The 20,310-nt window shown below is 47.0% G+C and overlaps 1 protein-coding gene across 4 annotated transcripts in view; it reads right to left on the reverse strand.

The window, feature by feature from the left end:
- GALNT18 (polypeptide N-acetylgalactosaminyltransferase 18) overlaps window positions 1-20,310 on the reverse strand; it is a 355,103-nt gene that overhangs the window by 92,010 nt on the left and 242,783 nt on the right. For all 4 annotated transcript variants that reach the window (XM_082627905.1, XM_082627906.1, XM_082627907.1 and 1 more), the window contains exons 4-6: window positions 9,303-9,486; window positions 7,273-7,470; window positions 1,995-2,109 (exon numbers count right to left, since the gene is read on the reverse strand). In XM_082627905.1, the coding sequence (XP_082484031.1) occupies window positions 1,995-2,109; window positions 7,273-7,470; window positions 9,303-9,486 (497 nt within the window). The remainder of the gene's footprint in view (window positions 1-1,994; window positions 2,110-7,272; window positions 7,471-9,302; window positions 9,487-20,310) is intronic.

Genomic DNA, 20,310 nt, shown 5'->3' on the forward strand with positions numbered 1-20,310 from the left:
CCGTGATACTTCACCTCTGTCAAATGGGAGGGAAGAGACAGAGAAAAAAAAGCTAGGCAACATTTTATACTGTATTTTACACCCCAAGCATCAAACCCCCAAATTTTAAACAAGTATTTGAAAGTCTCACCCAGGCCCACACTCCAGAGCAGCTTTATAATCTAGGCAAGGAAAAGCCAGGAGTCTCTCACCACTCTGTGATTGACTCACATACGTGCTGCAAGCACAGTTCACAAATCTAATTCCTTTCTCCATTCCTGGACATTTTTACCCAGAGAACATAAGTGACTGGAGGCGGTCCTGCCTGCTCAGCCAATTCCCAGCAGCAGCTCCTAGTAAAAAATATTATGTTTGGGGGCAAGCATTTATCCAGGAATGTGCGGAAATGAGATGGTGAGGACGCAAATGGTGAATAAATGACCAGCGTAGGGAGAGCGGAGAAGTGAGGGTGATTATGCAGGCGCTGTTCTCTATGAATATATTAGCTCTCCAACAAGCCCATGCATCTTGACTGTCTCCAAAGAGAGTTCTCTGGGTTTCAGTGAACACAGGTGTCTGGAAGTGTTTCCTAAGCTCGGCTTCAGGCAAGCTGCTCCTGCCGCCAGACCTCAAAGCCCCAGTATTAAGTCTGGGTGACAAGTCAGGCCCACACTGCCTGTCAGGCTATTGGAGGTATTGTGAGATGCTCAGTGGAGATGCTCAGTCTCCCCTCAGGGCAGGGCGAGGACTGTCCAGGGCCAGCTGACTGCCCAGGGCCAGCTGACTGCCCAGTGGGTTGGAGATAGGAGGTAAGGAGGGTGTACTCAAGCTGGAGCCCTTGAGAGGACACCAAAGATTAGGAACAAGAGACGCCAGATACAGACACTAAGGCCAAAGCGGCAAGAATGGGGTCACTAGTGGGAACCAGGCAGATACTGGGTGGACTGCATGGAGGGCAGGCAGCGAGGGGGAACATCTCAGACGATTGCCATGAACACCAGCAGGTACAAGGGCTGGCCAGGGGCTGGCAAGTCTGTAGCACATGGTGTGCCAGGCTGCTTAAAGAGCCCTGTGGAGAGGACAGTGGGGGTCATTGTGAGGACAAGCACAGCTTGCATGTCAGTTTTTTCATGAGGCTAGGACCACAGCCTAGACAGAGGAGTGGGCTTCCCTGTAGTGGACGAGGTCCTTCCTTGTATCCATGATCACATTTCTGTCACCTGCCAAGGGACTTAATGTGTCCCTCAGTCATGGGGATGGGGTTCATTTTGGAGTTATCTTTTCATGGGCCGAGGGAAAGGGGCCAGAGCCTTGGAAATGTTCCTGCAGGATGAGAAATTAAATTGTACCTGGTGTGGATTCACACCACACGTTGATAACTGCAAAGGGCCCTGTACCTTGGGGCAGGATGGCAGATATCTCTGGAAAGTGGTGTGAGGCATGTACGGGCCTGAGGGTCTGACCAACATGTGGTGGGTCAGAAACGCGCATGGAGTGAGCCTGGCTGTGTTTTGCTGTTTACTCCCCGTGAGTTTATTTCTCTGTAGCCCTCTCTTGACAAAGTCTTTAGGAAGGTTCTGTTGGCCACTGTGTTGGAGATGGAGAATAACAGAGTGAGAAATCCCAAAGGGAGGTGACAGTATAAGGAAGTGATTCTGAGGGTCCCTCCTGTTCAGCAGCCCCTTCCTGGAGCACCCCTTTGCTCAGCCCTGAGAAGTCTGTGTTTGATTTTAGCCAAGATGTCACCCTTGATTTGGGAGCTCAACTCTCCCATGTCTCCACCCCAGCCAGAGTAGTTTCTGATGTTCTTTTCTTCCTGAAAATTCTACAGGTCCCAACCTGTGTCTCTATCCCATCCCCACCAGCCCTGATCACATACACATGGACCAAGGTTAGGGACTGGACATCCAGAATCAGTCCACCACCCTCAACCCTGAGCCCCATTTCTCCACTCCTGGACTCATTCACCCTCTGGGGAGCTGAGCCACGCCCTACGGGGGGGAAACCCTGCTCACCCTGATCCCGAGCTCGACGTTCTCGCCTCCGTAGACCTCCATGCCTTCATCCAGCAAGCCGATCTCCTGGAAGTATTGCCGGTCCACAATGAAGCAGCCAATGAGGGCAGGGCTCCTGCAGGGCATGGGGAGATGGCCAGTCGTTAGCAGAGGGGCTGTCTCATGGGGGCCGCCAGAGCAGTAAGAGCAGTGCTGCCTTCCTGCCAGGAGGATCTGGTCCTCTCCCTTTGTTTGCTGCCAGAACTGGTGTGGGCCTTGCTCTCTGAGTGGCCCTCCTGGGTCCACCCTCACCAGCTATTCCAGGGAGGTTGTTTCAACAGGGCAGTGGGAGACAGCTTGTGTCCTGGGACCAGCCATCATTTCTGGTGGTGCTTGCATGTATGTTAGCCCAGAGAAGTAGTGCTCAGCCTACCAGTCTATACTGCATGACTGTACCTCTGGCTGCCCTGACCCCTGCACTCTGAACTGCACCGTCAGTTTTTGTTTCTACCCGGGGACCCACACCAACTTTCCCACCCTTCACCTTGGTCCCTTTAGAGAGATGAGTTGGGGCTTTGGATAGCATGGTAAATCATTTGGATTTTATCTGTAGGTAAATGAGTGTCAAAGAAGAATTTTAAGCAGACAGTGGTATAAGCAGATCTGTGTTTGGAAAAAGAATACTCAGGCAGCTGTGGGGTGATTGATTGGAGGAGATTGGGTAGAAATCGAGGAATCCAGTTGGGAAGCTTGTTGCTATATCCAGATGGGCAATGATGAAGACCTGGACCAGAGTACCAGGACCGGAGACAGAGATTATTTAAAGACATATTTTGAGGTAAAAGCAGCAGAACTTTGAAACAGATGAACTATGAAGATGAGAGAGGGGGAAGAATCTGGATGCCAGCTGGCGTTCTGCTTGGGTGATGGTGGAGTGGGGACCACCCATCAATAGGGGGGACAGAGAAGAAGCTGGTTTCAGAAGGAAGAGGGAGTCCATGCTGGGAAAACTGATCTTAAAGTGACCATGGGTCACTAGGAGGAGATATCTAACAGGCAGGGCCTAGCTAGCTGGTCTGGGTTGGAGTTCAGCAGGGGTGTTAGGCTGGAGCAACACGTCAACAGCTTGTGGGTCCAGAAGCTGGAAGGCCTTTCCTTAGCGAGAGTAAGCGTGGGATTCATGGCTGTGTACAGACACCCGATGCAGAACGTCACGAGGAGAGATTCACATTAGGTGAATCAGCACAAGCGCATGTGGGCTGCTTCTCTGCTGAGAGCATCATCTTACACAAATTACTTTGAATTGTTCCACTGCACGCTGCTACCGCTTCTAGCCCCTGCGTAGCATTTTATCAGCTGGTAGCTGAGGAATTGGAGGGGAAGAGAAAGAAAAGGAGAAACGAAGAATCCTTAGTGATGAGAAAACTTTCACTCAAATGCAAATGGACCCATCTTTGAAATTGTAATATCATCAAGGTGGAGAAACAGCTCTTTTGCAGGCCATTTCTTTGGAGAATGCTGATGCAGGAGGCTGCTTGGGCAGAGACTGGTGCCTTGGGGTCCCTGCCCCTTCTGCTTTCAAATTACAGCCTTTTATTCTGAATGGCCTCAGTTTCCACAGACCGCAGGCATCCAGGACAGTCAATCCACCTCAAGCCACCGCTCCTTTAGGCTGAGTTCCTACTCTGGCGAGGGGGACATGTGACCTGGCTTTAGAGGTGAGTGCTGGGGCAAAGGTTCCCCATTCTGCCTGTGCATCTCTGAAAGAAGTTCCCTAGACTCTCTGAGCCTCTGATTCCAGATCTATGAAATAGAATCAACTATAACCTCACAAGGGTTAAATTAAATAATGTAAAGCACTTGAAAACCTCTGGGACATAACTGGTACTCAAAAGATCATTTTAAAAGATGCACTTGCACATTGAGGAAGCCCAGAGAATCCCCCCTCTAAATGCATGGTGGGTTTAAAACATCAGCCCTGCAGAGTGGACTCTCAGCCTTTTCCTCGATGTTACTGAAATGTGTTTTTTTGTTTTGTTTTGTATTGTTTTGTTTTAACATCTTTATTGGAGTATAATTGCTTTACAATGGTGTGTTAGTTTCTGCTTTATAACAAAGTGAATCAGTTATACATATACATATATCCCCATATCTCAAATGTTGAGCAGGGCAGGGCATTCTGGGATACAGAGTAGGGGGCCTTCCCTAAACGGCCAGACCCAGTCAGGGAAAGAACAGAATCTAAAACAGTACTCTGAGAAGAGCACAGGCCCCCTCAGTCTTCATTACTTATTAACTGGCTAGGGTATTAAGTGGACCTACTCAGCCTGAAAGTGTTTCTGATTTATATCTTGCCTCATTCCCAAAAGGGTTAGAAATAGCTTACAAGAGAATGTAAAACACATTGAAAAAAATAGATAAATGTCTGAAAAGTCTAAAATTCCACCAAAAATTAGAGGCTAGTTAGAATGCATGTGTCTTCTTTCATGATTCTTAAAGTGGACCCACAAAGTTGACCCTGAGCTTCCTGGTGGCCAAGGTGAAAATGAACACATATGGTCTTAGAAGTAAGATTTACAGTTCCCATGTAAAAATGTCATACTAATTCCTCAGGAATAGCAAGCCTTTCAGTTTGAAAGAAATTTCTCAGGTCAGTCTTCTTAAAGGGGTCACTTTGGGATGTAGCAGACAACAATCTTAAAGCCATCCCTTTAGAATGCAACAGAAGATATCTCTGGGCTCTTTTTATAGCTTACATCATGTGGGGGTAAAGCACTAAAGCGCAGCTCCAAGGTGGGCAAGATACACTTGTATAACCCACAGCTTTCTGTGGGGCTGTCGTCATCCAGGTATAAACCAAGAATGTTCCTTCAAAATTTTCCATTAATACAGTTTCTCTCAGGAGTTTGATAAAAATTAGGTGATGGAATATTTGAGGCTGAGATGATATTTTCTGTCAAGGACCTAGAATGTTGGTTTACTGATTAAGTCCAGGCTGATACATTTAGCGATGCCCGGAACAGAAGCAGCTAATACCAGTGAAGTCTACTGCAAGACCGCTCATTGTGTTACGGCATATTTCCCTCCAATAGCAGTCAACAGACCTGGGGGTAGATTTCAGCCACACCAGTTCCAAGCTCAACAGTGGGTGCCTAGGAGGATGACACTAGGTACGGAATCTAGCTGATCTGGGTTTGGATCCTGGCTGCGCTGGCTGGAGCCTTTGGCAGGGTCATTCCCCTTTGTCAGTCTTGCTTTCCTCATCTTGTAAAATGGGAATGACACAGTGAGTGAGCTGTCATCGGGTTATGATGAAGAGCAGATGAGACCATCTGTGTAAAAGGCCCTTGTACACAGCGACCTCCCAGCAAATATTTAACAACCTAAGTGTGGCAGAGGCCTAACAGACAGGTGACAGAGACAACCGCAGGAAAGCTAGGTGGGGTTCTCTTCCATCCTGCTTTTTGTTTTTTTAAATAAGATGTTGGGGGTAGGAGTTTATTAATTTATTTTTTTAATTTTTGCTGTGTTGGGTCTTCGTTTCTGTGTGAGGGCTTTCTCTAGTTGTGGCAAGCGGGGGCCACTCTTCATCGCGGTGCACGGGCCTCTCACTATCGTGGCCTCTCTTGTTGCGGAGCACAGGCTCCAGATGTGCAGGCTCAGTAGTTGTGGCTCACAGGCCCAGTTGCTCCACGGCATGTGGGATCCTCCCAGACCAGGGCTCAAACCCGTGTCCCCTGCATTAGCAGGCAGATTCTCAACCACTGCACCACCAGGGAAGCCCTTCCATCCTGTTTTAAACAGGAATACAGGGCTTCCCTGGTGGCGCAGTGGTTGAGAGTCCGCCTGCCGATTCAGGAGACGAGGGTTCGTGCCCCGATCCGGGAAGATCCCACATGCCATGGAGCGGCTGGGCCCGTGAGCCATGGCCGCTGAGGCTGCGCGTCCGGAGCCTGTGCTCCGCAACCGGAGAGGCCACAACAGTGACAGGCCCGCGTACTGCAAAAACAACAACAGCCACCACAAAACATGAATACAGTTTTTTTCTTCTGGCAAAGGAAAAATGCCATCTTAGATAGTAATCTCTCACTTTCAATTACATTTTTCATCATCTTTCTCCCTCACATAATACAAAGCAACAACAGTTTCTCATCTCCTCTTTCATCCCAGGAACTGTGCCCTAGGCCACCTTCTGATGCCATTTGTGTGGCATCAGAAGGGAGCATAAAGGCACCTGATCTGTGGTTAGCCAGATAGAAATAAAGGCTGGCGGGGATGGCTGTTTCAGGAGTCCTGACCCATAAAATAGAGGCCACATAGAGGAGTCACTTGGGTGTCTCTGAAGGCAGTAGCAAAGGCAGAAAGAGTTTGGGATCTTTGAATGGCAGTTTGAAGCCACCTTTGTCTGAGTCCTACAGGATAAGCTCAAACATCAGCCAGGCATACACGGTGCCGTGGCGTCTGGTCTTGCCTCTCTGCCCCTCTGGCCTCATTGCCTGGGGCTCCCCCCTCACTGTCCTCCTTCCTTCCAGTCCCTTTGAACTTCCTCTGTGTCCATGAACTCACTCTGCTCGTTTGAATATGAGTGTCCCTGCCCCAACCTTGTAATCTCCGACTTGCCCTTAAGAAAAAACAAGTGCGAATGCTACAGGCTCCGAAAAGGATTCTCCCCAATTTTCATGCACTTTCCGCCAGCATGGGGAATAATTTGTTATTCCACTTATTTTATTCCAATTATTTTCTCTGCTTTCACTAGACTCCAGGCTTTTGGGGGCAGGAATCAAGTCTTGATCACTCTGTGTCCCCAGCACAGCAGTTGGCGCCCAGCAAGTGTCCCAGAGCGATGTGATGAAATGAGTAACTCTGAGGCTCTGAATGGATTCTGGGTGCCACAGCTCTTTTAAAAGGGATCGGCAGGGCTTCCCTGGTGGCACAGTGGTTGAAAGTCAGCCTGCCAATGCAGGGGACGCGGGTTCGTGCCCCGGTCCGGGAAGATCCTACATGCCGCGGAGCGGCTGGGCCCGTGAGCCATGGCCACTGAGCCTGCGCGTCCAGAGCCTGTGCTCCGCAACGGGAGAGGCCACAACAGTGAGAGGCCCACGTACCGCAAAATAAAATAAAATAAAATAAAATAAAATAAAATAAAATAAAATAAAAATAAAAGGGATCGTCAAATGCTGTAAGCTGTGACTGAAGGTCACTTGCTGATGCGGCTGGAGTTTGGGAAACAAGGGTCAGGCTGGGAGGGGAGCCTGCATGGAAGACAAGACAGAGAGACCCCCAGGTGAGAATGCTTTACCTGATTGGGGCCGTGGAGTTCTCCAGTTTCCACCAGGCCTTAGGGGGGTTTAGGTAGCGGCACCACAGCTCCCAGTCAAAGCCCTGAGCGGCCAGCGGGTACTCTTCTATCTCAAAGTTGTCGTATTTGATGTTGTCAAAGGATGGCGAGATGATCCGCTTCCGGTTCTCCTTAATGCGGGTGAGCACGGGTTCAGCCCTGGGCAGGGGGGAGGGAGAGAGGGGAGACGGGCACCTTCTAAAGCTTCTTCCCCCAGACAAGGAGGAAGGAACTCCTGGCCGTCTCCTCCAGGGGAGAGCTGCTCCGCCTCCTGGGAAAGAGCTCCTATTCGGTCTCCCAGCCCCCATGCTTCCGGGCTAGCAAGAGGCCTGACCCCTCCTTCAGCATGTCCCAGGCTGAGCTGACAGACTCTTACTGCCTCAGATCCTGGTGTCTGCTTGATTTCCTTTTTTCCATTAGAAAAAAAAGAAACCAAGACTTAACAAAGAAGAAAGGAACAGATCTGAGGTTCCATCGGAAGCTTTCAACTTGGGCTTTGATTTTGCTAAAATGCAGTGCATCAACCAGGAGGAAAAGGCAGATGAGGATGGCAGAGACACGGAGGTGAGAACAAACCTACTTCCACCCGTTGTGTGATGCTGCTTCGGTCCTTCCAGACATGCCCCCCGCACCCCACACGTCCCCACTGCCCAAGGAGGGGGGGGGGTCGGGCTTCCACAGAGCCCGGAACCCCTGTGGGCACCAGGCGAGTAAAATGTTTACAGACAGGAATGATAAGCTTCTCATTAAAAATGCATTGGTTGCACAATTGTTTATTCAAATCAGCTTGAAATAGCAAGTGTCCCTCTCCTCTTCTGGCCATAAATCCAGTGAAAATGCTTTTTAAATAGTCACAAATGGCAAGCAGTGACTTCACCTATAAAAAATGGCTGCGTTGGGCTTCCCTGGTGGCGCAGTGGTTGAGAGTCCGCCTGCCGATGCAGGGGACACGGGTTCGTGCCCCGGTCCGGGAAGATCCCACATGCCGCGGAGCGGCTGGGCCCGTGAGCCATGGCCGCTGGGCCTGCGCGTCAGGAGCCTGCGCTCCGCAACGGGAGAGGCCACAACAGTGAGAGGCCTGCGTACCGCAAAAAAAAAAAAAAAAAAAAAACGGCTGCGTTACAGCCTTAATTCGGGCCTGCTATGTAAGCCTCCACCCAGTCCTGCTGTGTACGTGCCCGCTGCCCCTTCCTGCTAAAGGGCCCCACGCCAGGGAGGCAGAGGGTGGCACCTGGAGTCTAGGGGGGGACAGCAGACCCCAGTGCCATCCTGCATAGTGGTTAGGGTGGTACACTTGGCCATCCCCAGCACCTGGGATCCCCTAGGCCCAGGCTCTCTGCAAAGCCACACACAGTGGGCCATAGAACGCCCTCCAGCCTGCAGGGATGCTGGCGTCAGGTGCCCTGTCCCTGCTTGGCTGAAGCCACTGAGGCCTTGCCCCACCCAGCACCTGAGCAGCCCTGGACAGAGAAAGAAAGATTTTCTAGACCTAGTTTTACCAGTAGAAAGGATCTGAGGTTATGTGCTACCTCTGGCCTGGCATCTGGGGGAGCCCAGGGCACCTGTGACAACATCAAGTCACCCTGGCTCCCTTTGCCCCCTCGGTCCTGTTCCTGTCTTTGGGGTTGGGCTTCTGCCTTGTGTCTGGTCCAGCTCTCCATTTCCTGGGGGTCGCATCCTGGTCCTTAGCTGGGCTGGAACTCTTGCTTTGCCCTTAGCATTTACCCCTCTCTCCCATCACGTCTCCTAGAGGACCACACCAGCCTGAGTCACACCTGATGCCACCAACACTTGAGACACTGTGTGTTGACCTGTTGATCCCTGACCCTCCCCTACCTTGAAGGGCCAGCCCTGTGGCCTGCTCACCCGTACACCCAGATCTCTCCTTTCCCCCATCATGACTGAGATCTCAGCAGGCTTTGCACCCATTTGAGCCAAAGCCCCTGGAACACATTGGGACTCATCCTCCTCAGCTCCCGATGGGCACTTACCAGCCCACGTTGAACTCCACGTGGGCATCAAAGAGTGCCACTACGGGGGCAGTGGCGGCCCTCCAACCACTGACCCTGGAGCGGATAAGGCCTTCCTGCTTGCTGTGCCGCACGACCTTGATGAAGCCTGGCTTCTGGCCATTCACCTTGTCCACATACTCTGACAGCTTCTCCTTCAGCTCCTCTGTGAGGGAGAAAATGCACCGTTAGCACACTGAGGGCAGGGGTAATCAGCACATTCACGCTTTCAGGGTGAGCTGACCCCCAGAGACAGGCAAGAGGAGCCAGTCCCCTCCCCAGGTCTTCCTTGGCATTTCTCAGCTCAGCTTTGAAGGGAAAAATAGAGGCAAAGGCCCTGAACCAAGATGGTGGAGTAGAAGGATGTGCTCTCACTCCCTCTTGTGAGAACACCAGAATCACAACTAGCTGCTGGACAATCATTGACAGGAAGACACTGGAACTCACCAAAAAAGATACCCCACATCCAAAGACAAAGGAGAAGCCACAATGAGACGGTAGGAGGGAAGCAATCACAGTAAAATCAAATCCCGTAACTGCTGGGTGGGTGACTCACAGACTGGAGAACACTTATACCACAGAAGTCCACCCACTGGAGTGAAGGTTCTGAGCCCCACGTCAGGCTTCCCAACCTGGGGTCTGGCAATGGGAGGAGGAATTCCTAGAGAATTAGACTTTGAAGGCTAGTGGGATTTGATCCAGGACTTCGACAGGACTGGGGGAAACAGAGACTCCGCTCTTGGAGGGCACACACAAAGTAGTGTGAGCATTGAGACCCAGGGGAAGGAGCAGTGACCCCAGGGGAGACTGAACCAGACCTACTTGCTAGTGTTGGAGGGTCTCCTGCAGAGGCAGGCGGTGGCTGTGGCTCACCGTGTGGACAAGGACACTGGCAGCAGAAGTTCTGGGAAGTACTCCTCGGCGTGAGCCCTCCCAGAGTCTGCCATGAGCCCCACCAAAGAGCCCGTAGGCTCCAGTGTTGGGTTGACTCAGGCTAAACAACCAACAGGGAGGGAACCCAGCCCACCCATCAGCAGACAAGCGGATTAAAGTTTTACTGAGCTCTGCCCACCAGAGCAACAGTCAGCTCTATCCACCACCAGTTCCTCCCATCAGGAAACTTGCATAAGCCTCTTAGATAGCCTCATCCACCAGAGGGCAGACAGCAGAAGCAATAAGAACTACAGTCCTACAGCCTGTGGAACAAAAACCACATTCACAGAAAGATAGACAAGATGAAAAGGCAGAGGGCTATGTACCAGATGAAGGAACAATATAAAACCCCAGAAAAACAACTAAATGAAGTGGAGAGAGGCAACCTTCCAGAAAAAGAATTCAGAATAATGATAGTGAAGATGATCCATGACCTCGGAAAAACAATGGAGGCAAAGATTGAGAAGATGCAAGAAATGTTTAACAAAGACTAGAAGAATTAAAGAACAAACAAACAGAGATTAACAATACAATAACTGAAATGAAAACTACACTTGAAGGAATCAATAGCAGAATAACTGAGGCAGAAGAACGGATAAGTGACCTGGAAGACAGAATGGTGGAATTCACTGCTGCAGAACAGAATAAAGAAAAAAGAATGAAAAGAAATGAAGACAGCCTAAGAGACGTCTGGGACAACATTAAACGCAACAACATTCACATTATAGGGGTCCCAGAAGGAGAAGAGAGAGAGAAAGCACCTGAGAAAATATTTGAAGAGATTATAGTCGAAAACTTCCCTAACATGGGAAAGCAAATAGCCACCCAAGCCAGGAAGCGCAGTGAGTCCCATACAGGATAAACACAAGGAGAAACACGCTGAGACACATAGTAATCAAATTGGCAAAAATTAAAGACACAGAGAAATTATTGAAAGCAGCAAGGGAAATACAACAAATAACATACAAGGGAACTCCCACAAGGTTAGCAGCTGATTTCTCAGCAGAAACTCTACAAGCCAGAAGGGAGTGGCATGATATACTTAAAGTGATGAAAGGGAAGAAAGTACAGCCAACGTTACTCTACCAGGCAAGGATCTCATTCAGATTTGATGGAGAAATCAAAAGCTTTACAGACAAGCAAAAGCTGAGAGAATCCAGCACCACCAAACCAGCTCTACAACAAATGCTTAAGGAACTTCTTTAAGTGGGAAACACGAGAGAAGAAAAGGACTTACAAAAACAAACCCAAAACAATTAAGAAAATGGTCATGGGAACATACATAGCAATAATTACCTTAAACGTGAATGGATTAAATGCTCAAACCAAAAGACACAGGCTTGCTGAATGGATACAAAAACAAGACCCATATATATGCTGTCTACAAGAGACCCACTTCAGACCTAGGGACACATACAGACTGAAAGTGAGAGAATGGAAAAAGATATTCCATGCAAATGGAAATCAAAAGAAAGCTGGGGTAGTAATACTCATATCAGATAAAATAGACTTTAAAATAAAGAATGTTTCAAGAGACAAGGAAGGACACTACATGATGATCAAGGGATCAATCCAAGAAGAAGATATAACAATTATAAATATATATGCACCCAACATAGGAGCACCTCAATACATAAGGCAACTGTTAACAGCTATAAAAGAGGAAATCGACAGTAACACAATAATAGTGGGGGACTTTAACTCCTCAGTTACACCAATGGACAGATCATCCAAAATGAAAATAAATAAGGAAACAGAAGCTTTAAATGACACAATAGACCAGACAGATTTAATGGATATTTATAGGACATTCTATCCAAAAACAGCAGATTACACTTTCTTCTCAAGTGCGCACAGAACATTCTCCGGGATAGATCACATCTTGGGACACAAATCAAGCCTCAGTAAATTTAAGAAAATTGAAATCATAACAAGCATCTTTTCTGACCACAACGCTATGAGATTAGAAATGAATTACAGGGAAAAGAATGTAAAAAACACAAACACATGCAGGCTAAACAATATGTTACTAAATAACCAAGAGATCACTGAAGAAATCAAAGCAGAAATCAAAAAATACCTAGAGACAAATGACAATGAAAACATGATGATCCAAACCTATGGGATGCAGCAAAATCAGTTCTAAGAGGGAAGTTTATAGCTATACAAGCCTACATCAAGAAACAAGAAAAATCTCAAATAAACAATCTAACCTTACACCTAAAGAAACTACAGAAAGAACAAACAAGACCCAAAGTTAGCAGAAGGAAAGAAATCATGAATACCAGGGCAGAAATAAATGAAACAGAAACAAAGAAAATAATAGCAAAGATCAATAAAACTAAAAGCTGGTTCTTTGAGAAGATAAACAAAATTGATAAACCATTAGCCAGACTCATCAAGAAAAAAAGGGAGAGGACTCAAATCAATAAAAGTAGAAATCGGGGCTTCCTTGGTGGCGTGGTGGTAGAGAGTCCGCCTGCCAATGCAGGGGACACGGGTTCGTGCCCCGGTCCAGGAGGATCCCACATGCCGCAGAGTGGCTGGGCCCATGAGCCATGGCCACTGAGCCTGCGCATCTGGAGCCTGTGCTCCGCAATGGGAGAGGCCACAACAGTGAGAGGCCCGCGTACCACAAAAAATACAAATAAAAAAAATAAAAGTAGAAATGAAAAAGAAGTTACAACAGACACTGAAGAAATACAAAGCATCCTAAGAGACTACTACAAGCAACTGTATGCCAATAAAATGGACAACCTGGAAGAAATGGACAAATTCTTAGAAAGGTATAACCTCCCAAGATTGAACCAGGAAGAAATAGAAAATATGAACAGACCAATCACAAGTAATGAAATTGAAAATGTGATTAAAAATCTTCCAACAAACAAAAGTCCAGGACCAGATGGCTTCACAGGTGAATTCTATCAAACATTTAGAGAAGAGCTAACACCCATCCTTCTCAAACTCTTCCAAAAAGCTGCAGAGGGAGGAACACTCCCAAACTCATTCTACGAGGCCACCATCACCCTGATACCAAAATCAAACAAAGATACTACAAAGAAAGAAAATTACAGACCAATATAACTGATGAATATAGATGCAAAAGTCCTCAACAAAATACTAGCAAACAGAATCCAATGACACATTAAAAGGATCATACACCATGATCAAGTGGGGTTTATCCCAGGGATGCAAGGATTCTTCAATATACGCAAATCAATCAATGTGATACACCATATTAACAAATTGAAGAATAAAAACCATATGATCATCTCAATAGATGCAGAAAAAGCTTTTGACAAAATTCAACACTGATTTATGATAAAAACTCTCCAGAAAGTGGGCATAGAGGGAACCTACCTCAACATAATAAAGGCCATATATGACAAACCCACAGCAAACATCATTCTCAATGGTGAAAAACTGAAAGCATTTCCTCTAAGATCAGGAACAAGACAAGGAGGTCCACTATCACCACTATTATTCAACATAGTTTTGGAAGCCCTAGCCAAGGAAATCAGAGAAGAAAAAGAAATAAAAGAAATACAAATTGGAAAAGAAGAAGTAAATCTGTCACTGTTTGCAGATGACATGATACTATACACAGAGAATCCTAAAGATGCCACCAGAAAACTACTAGAGCTAATCAATGAATTTGGTAAAGTAGCAGGATGCAAAATTAATGCACAGAAATCTCTTGCATTCCTATACACTAATGATGAAAAATCTGAAAGAGATATTAAGGAACACTTCCATGTACCATTGCAATAAAAAGAATAAAATACCTAGGAATAAACCTACCTAAGGAGACAAAAGACCTGTATGCAGAAAACTATAAGACACTGATGAAAGGAATTAAAGATGATACCAACAGATGGAGAGATATACCATGTTCTTGGATTGGAAGAATCAATATTGTGAAAATGACTATACTACCCAAAGCAATCCACAGATTCAATGCAATCGTATCAAATTACCAATGGCATTTTTTTACGGAACTAGAACAAAAAATCTTAAAATTTCTATGGAGACACAAAAGACCCCAAATAGCCACAGCAGTCTTGAGGGGAAAAAACGGAGCTGGAGGAATCAGACTCCCTGACTTCAGACTATACTACAAAGCTACAGTAATCAAGACAGTATGGTACTGGCACAAAAAAAGAAAGATAGACCAATGGAACAAGATAGAAAGCCCAGAGGTAAACCCAAGCACCTATGGTCAACTAAACTATGACAAAGGAGGCAAGGATATACAATGGAAAAAGACAGTCTCTTCAATAAGCGGTGCTGGGAAAACTGGACAGCTACATGTAAAGGAATGAAATTAGAACAGTCCCTAACACCATACACAAAAATCAACTCAAGATGGATTAGAGACCTAAATGTAAGACCGGACACTATAAAACTCTTAGAGGAAAACATTGGAAGAACACTCTTTGCCATAAATCACAGCAAGATCTTTTTTGATCCACCTCCTAGAGTAATAGAAATAAAAACAAAAATAAACAAATGGGACCTAATGAAACTTTAAAGCTTTTTTTTTGTTTGTTTGTTTGTTTGTTTGTTTTTTTTTTTTTGCGGTATGCGGGCCTCTCACTGTTGTGGCCTCCCCCGTTGCGGAGCACAGGCTCCGGATGCGCAGGCCCAGCGGCCATGGCTCACGGGCCCAGCCGCTCCGCGGCATATGGGATCCTCCCAGACCGGGGCACGAACCCGTATCCCCTGCATCGGCAGGCGGACTCTCAACCACTGCGCCACCAGGGAGGCCCAACTTTAAAGCTTTTGCACAGCAAAGGAGACCATAAACAAGACGAAAAGACAACCCTCAGAATGGGAGAAAATATTTGCAAATGAATCAATGGACAAAGGATTAATCTTCAAAATATATAAACAGCCCATGCTTAAAAAAGCAAACAACCCAATCCAAAAATGGGCAGAAGACCTAAATAGACATTTCTCCAAAGAAGACATACAGATGGCCAAGAAGCACATGAAAAGCTGCTCAGCATCACTAATTATTAGAGAAATGCAAATCAAAACTACAATGAGGTTATCACCTCACATCAGTTTGAATGGGCATCATCAAAAAATCTACAAGCAACAAATGCTGGAGAGGGTGTGGAGCAAAGGGAACCCTTTTGTACTGTTGGTGGGAATGTAAGTTGATACAGTCACTATGGAGAACAGTATGGAGGTTCCTTAAAAAACTAAAAATAGAATTACCATATGATGCAGCAATCCCACTACTGGGCATATACCCAGAGAAAACCATAATTCAAAAAGATACATGCACCCCAATGTTCATTGCAGCACTATTTACAATAGTCAGGTCATGGACGCAACCTAAATGCCCATCAACAGACAAATGGATAAAGAAGATGTGGTACATACATATAATGGAATATCACTCAGCCATAAAAAGGAACAAAAGTGGGTCATTTGTTGAGATGTGGATGGATCTAGAGACTGTCATACAGAGTGAAGTAAGTCAGAAAGAGAAAAACAAATATCGTATATTAACACATATATGTGGAACCTAGAAAAATGGTACAGATGAACCAGTTTGCAGGGCAGAAATTGAGACACAGATGTAGAGAACAAATGTATGGACACCAAGGGGGGAAAGTGGCAGCGGGTGGGGATGGTGGTGTGATGAACTGGGTGATTGGGATTGACATGTATACACTGATGTGTATAAAATTGATGACTAATAAGGACCTGCTGTATAAAAAAATAAATAAAATAAAATTCAAAAATTCAAAAAAACCCCAAAAACAAAATAATAGCTGAGAAATTTCTAGATGTTAAAAAAAAATAGAGGCAAAAACAGTATTTATTGAGCCCAGCAACACGAAGAGGGTCATGTGCCTCACACACATTTAGAATGGGCATTTAATCTTCACAACAAGCCCCTGGGAAAATGCAGCTTGGAAGGGTTGATCAATGTGTCCAATGCCATGCAGTTTGTGAGTGGGAATTCAGTTCAAGCCAGGTCTAATGACCTCAAAATCTCCATTCTTCTCATCTGTTCAGGGACTTCCTTCTTCCTCAGTGCTCTCCACCAGTCCTCCCCTCATACCCTGAGAAAGCTCCATCTGCAAAGACCATAGCCCAGGACCTACTCCTCGCCTGGACATCCACCTTTCCTGGAAGTGGATGACCAAGAGCTGTGTCTATGAAAGTGGCTGGCATTGGTTTATTGCTGGCTGTCTCTGGGCCTGGCTAAGCATCTGATTCCCCTGCCTCTTCATAACTGTATATGGTGCCTGCAGCAGCAGAACAGGGCCTGAGCAGCCACATTCATTGTGTTTTCCTTAGCAGCTCAGGCAACACCCTATGCACCCCCCTTCTCCCCAGATGATGGCCTGAGTGGGCCACATTCACCCACCTCCAACCACAGCACCTCCCCAGGACTTAATTTCCAATCGCCCCTCACCCCATCTTCCCAGCCTGCCCACTCCCAGGCCCTGGGACAGACCCACCTGGGCTGAGCCCTGCGTGTCCCTTGGTGCCCAGTCTGGGGCCTTGCCAGACAGACAGCCCGCTAGGAGTGAGAAAAGGGCATGAGGCAGCTGGCACAGTTCCTGGCACATGGTAGGTGCACCTCATGGCAGGAGCACAGTGTAGTAGGAAGAGGACAGCTTTCAGAGTCAACAACACTGCATTTTGGACTTCCCTGGTGGTGCAGTGGTTAAAAATCTGCCTGCCAACACAGGGGACATGGGTTCGAGCCCTGGTCCGGGAAGATCCGACACGCCGCAGAGCAACTATGCCCGTACGCCACAACAACTGAGTCTGTGCTCTAGAGCCCGTGAACCACAACTACAGAGCCCGCATGCCACAACTACTGAAGCCCGTGTTCCTAGAGCCCGTGCTCTGCAACAAGAGAAGCCACCATAATGAGAACCCTGCACACCACAACGAAGAGTAGCCCCCGATCGCCGCAACTACAGAAAGCCCACGTGCAGCAACGAAGACCCAAGGCAGCCAAAAATAAATAAATAAATAACTTCATTTAAAAAAAAAAACGAACACTGCAAACACTGCATTTTAATTCTGCTTTCCATGTATTATCATTGTGACCTGTTACTAAACCAGTTCTTGATGTCCATGGGGATGTTCAGTTGCAGTGAATGTATTTTGCACATGGGAAGGACACGAATTGGGGGGGATCAGAGGGCGGACTGTTATGGATTGAATTGTTTCGCCACAAAGGGTATGCTGAAGTCTAATAACCCCCAGACCTCAGAATACAACCTTATTTGGAAATAGAATCTTTACAGATTTAACCAAGTTAAGATAGGTCATTAGGTCCTAATCTAATATGATTGGTGTTCTTATAAAAGGGGGAGATTTGGACACAGAGACAGACAAACACAGAAGGAAGACAGTGTGGAGAGGCGCAAAGAGAAGATGGCCATCTAGCAGCCAAGCCAAGTCTGAGGGTACCAGTAGCTGGGAGGGGGCCTGGAACAGATCCCTCCCTACCACCTTTAGAAGGAGCCCCTTGATTTTGGACTTCTAGCCTCCAGGACTGTGAGGCAATAAACTTATGTTAAGTCACCCAGTCTGTGGTACTTTGTACTTTGCAGCCCTAGGAAACTGATATGGTTGTTATGAGGATGAAATGGGATTGACATGTGTGAAAAGTGAATAGCACTTTCTCTCCTTTTCGTAGTTTCTACCATACTGGGAGTTGTAAGAGATGGGGGAGCTGACTATCCCTAGAAATTGGGGGATCCATCTCTGGCTGACAAGGCCCTCTTCATAGGCTCTGGTCCAGGACCACCTCTTCCTGCTCTGCCCTGCCCCTAGGTCCAAAGTGTGCAAGAAGCAAGGCCACAGGGGCCAGGAGATACAAATGTGTGCAGTGGCCTCACGCCCAGGGAAGGCAATGGAGCATGGAGCCGGAGTTGGTGTGCCTTCCTACAGATATTGATTTCAAGTCTTTTACCATATGATGCTGGCCAAACAAATAAGTCTGGATGGGTGGGTAAGCTGTGGTCCCTAGGCTGCTTTGTGCACCACTGCTTGAGTTAATCATCAAGGAGATGAGGAGACTGTGAATCCGAGGGAAACGTGCTGACAGGGAGGAAGGAAACTTTTGTGCTGGACAGCTACTACCTCACTCTGTGACCTTGGGCAAGTTCCTGTAAATCCCAAGACCTCAGAGTTAGACAGGATTTGAAAGTTCATTTTGAACCAATTACCCATCTAAGGTTTGAATGCCCTCTGTGAATCCGGATGAGTGATCATCCAGCCCCTGCGATGACAGAGAACTCTATGCAATCTATTCCAGCTATTAGATGTTCATTTTTCTTTTACCCTCCAAATGCCACAGTCCCTCAACCTTCTACTCATTGGTCCAAGACTTATTTGGGGGCCACAGAAGGCAGATCAAGTCCCTTTTCCACTTGGCAACGCTTTAGAGCAGAAGACCATCCTTAAGACCTTGCTGAGAATTTCTCTAGGTCAAATGTGTCAGTTCTTCCTTGTATTTCCTCATATCTCGTGAGTTCAAGTTCTTTTATCGTGTTGCACTTCTCCCTAAATATGTTAGTTTTTCCCTAACACTTTTAAATTATGAAGCTAGAAATTGGTCTTTTGTTTTTTCGGAATAAACTGAGCTATATAGAATAGAGGGAACTAATCACCTCCCTTAATCTAGAATCCATACACCCATCAATATCTTAAGAGCTTAAGGTCACATTAGCTCTGCCTACTTTTGACACAAATTGACCTTACTAGACACACACACTTAACGGGTTCTTTTCACATGGTGCTGCTAAGTCAGGCCTCCTCCATCCCATCTCTTCATGGATGCTTTTGTGTGTGCATGCATGTACTCCTGTGCTCTGAGCCAAAACAGCATCTTTCATTACTCCCCTTAAATCCAATCTTTTGAAAGATTTACAATGTTTCTCTAAAGTAAAAACGTTTTTCCCCTGATTCTGTTATCCATTGTCTTTGTTATATAGCCCTCCGGCTTTCAGCTTCTGCACAAGTGGTGAGCACATGCCTTTTGCTGTCATTCAATTCACGCTTTTAAATAGTGCGACCCTTGTCTGAAGCTAGGTTCAGTGGGGGCTGTCAGGCGTTCTCATCCAGCTTGGAGAAAATTCAGCTGACTTTTGGGTCACCACCAACACGCAGTGCATCTCACTCTAGCCAATAAGAAAATGACCTCATGCTCTCCTGTTGGCGCCCCTGACTGGGGAGGCCTGGGGATGCCGCTGTCACAAGTGGCAGGAAGTTGGCAGTACGGTGGGGTAGCTCAGCGTACCCCACGCTTACAAGGTCTTCAAGTGTGGTTGCCAGGAGGCCTCTTAAAATACTTACTGTTTCATCACTTCAAAGGTCCACTCTTCATATATCCTTTTTGAAATTTTAAGTAGAGCTCATAAAGCCTGATATTTGGGCTTTTGATGGTGGCCGTTAAGTGGTGAGTGCACAGAACTTGGAATGAGAACTGGGCTAGTACCAAATGACCCCCCCTCCCTGGCCCCGGGGAGGACAGACCTGTTCCCTGGTCTCCTTTCCCATCCCCCAGGTGAGAATCACTGCCCATGGGGACCACTGTTACTGAGGTGTTGATGGGACAGGGCTGTGGGTAATTGCCACCAAATGATCTCCCATGAATCCCACCTCAATGAATTCACATCCTGGGTGGCTGCTTTGCACAATGAATCTCAGCTGACCCTGGGACAACAGGATGCAGCTAGAGGGACCCTGTGCAAATTCCAGGCCTAGGCTTTAGAAGCCCTTGCAGCTTCTGCTTTCACTCTCTTGCTACCCTAAGTAAGGAAGCTGGAGCCAGCCTCTTAGAGGATGAGTGGTCCAGGAAGTCGCCTCCTAGAGGATGAGTGGTCCAGGAAGTCCCCAGTCATTTAGGCCACCCACTGAGGCCCTACACATGTGAGTGAGGCCAGCTTGGATCCTTCAACCACCAGTAGATTGCAAACATATGAATGATCCTAGCTGACATCGTAGAGCAGAGACAAGCTGCCCTTATTGCAGAGGCAGCCAGTAAGCCAGTGAATGGTTGTTGTTTTAAGCC

Source organism: Mesoplodon mirus (genome assembly GCF_964341445.2).
Source record: "Mesoplodon mirus genome assembly, chromosome: 7".
NCBI lineage: Eukaryota > Metazoa > Chordata > Mammalia > Artiodactyla > Ziphiidae > Mesoplodon > Mesoplodon mirus.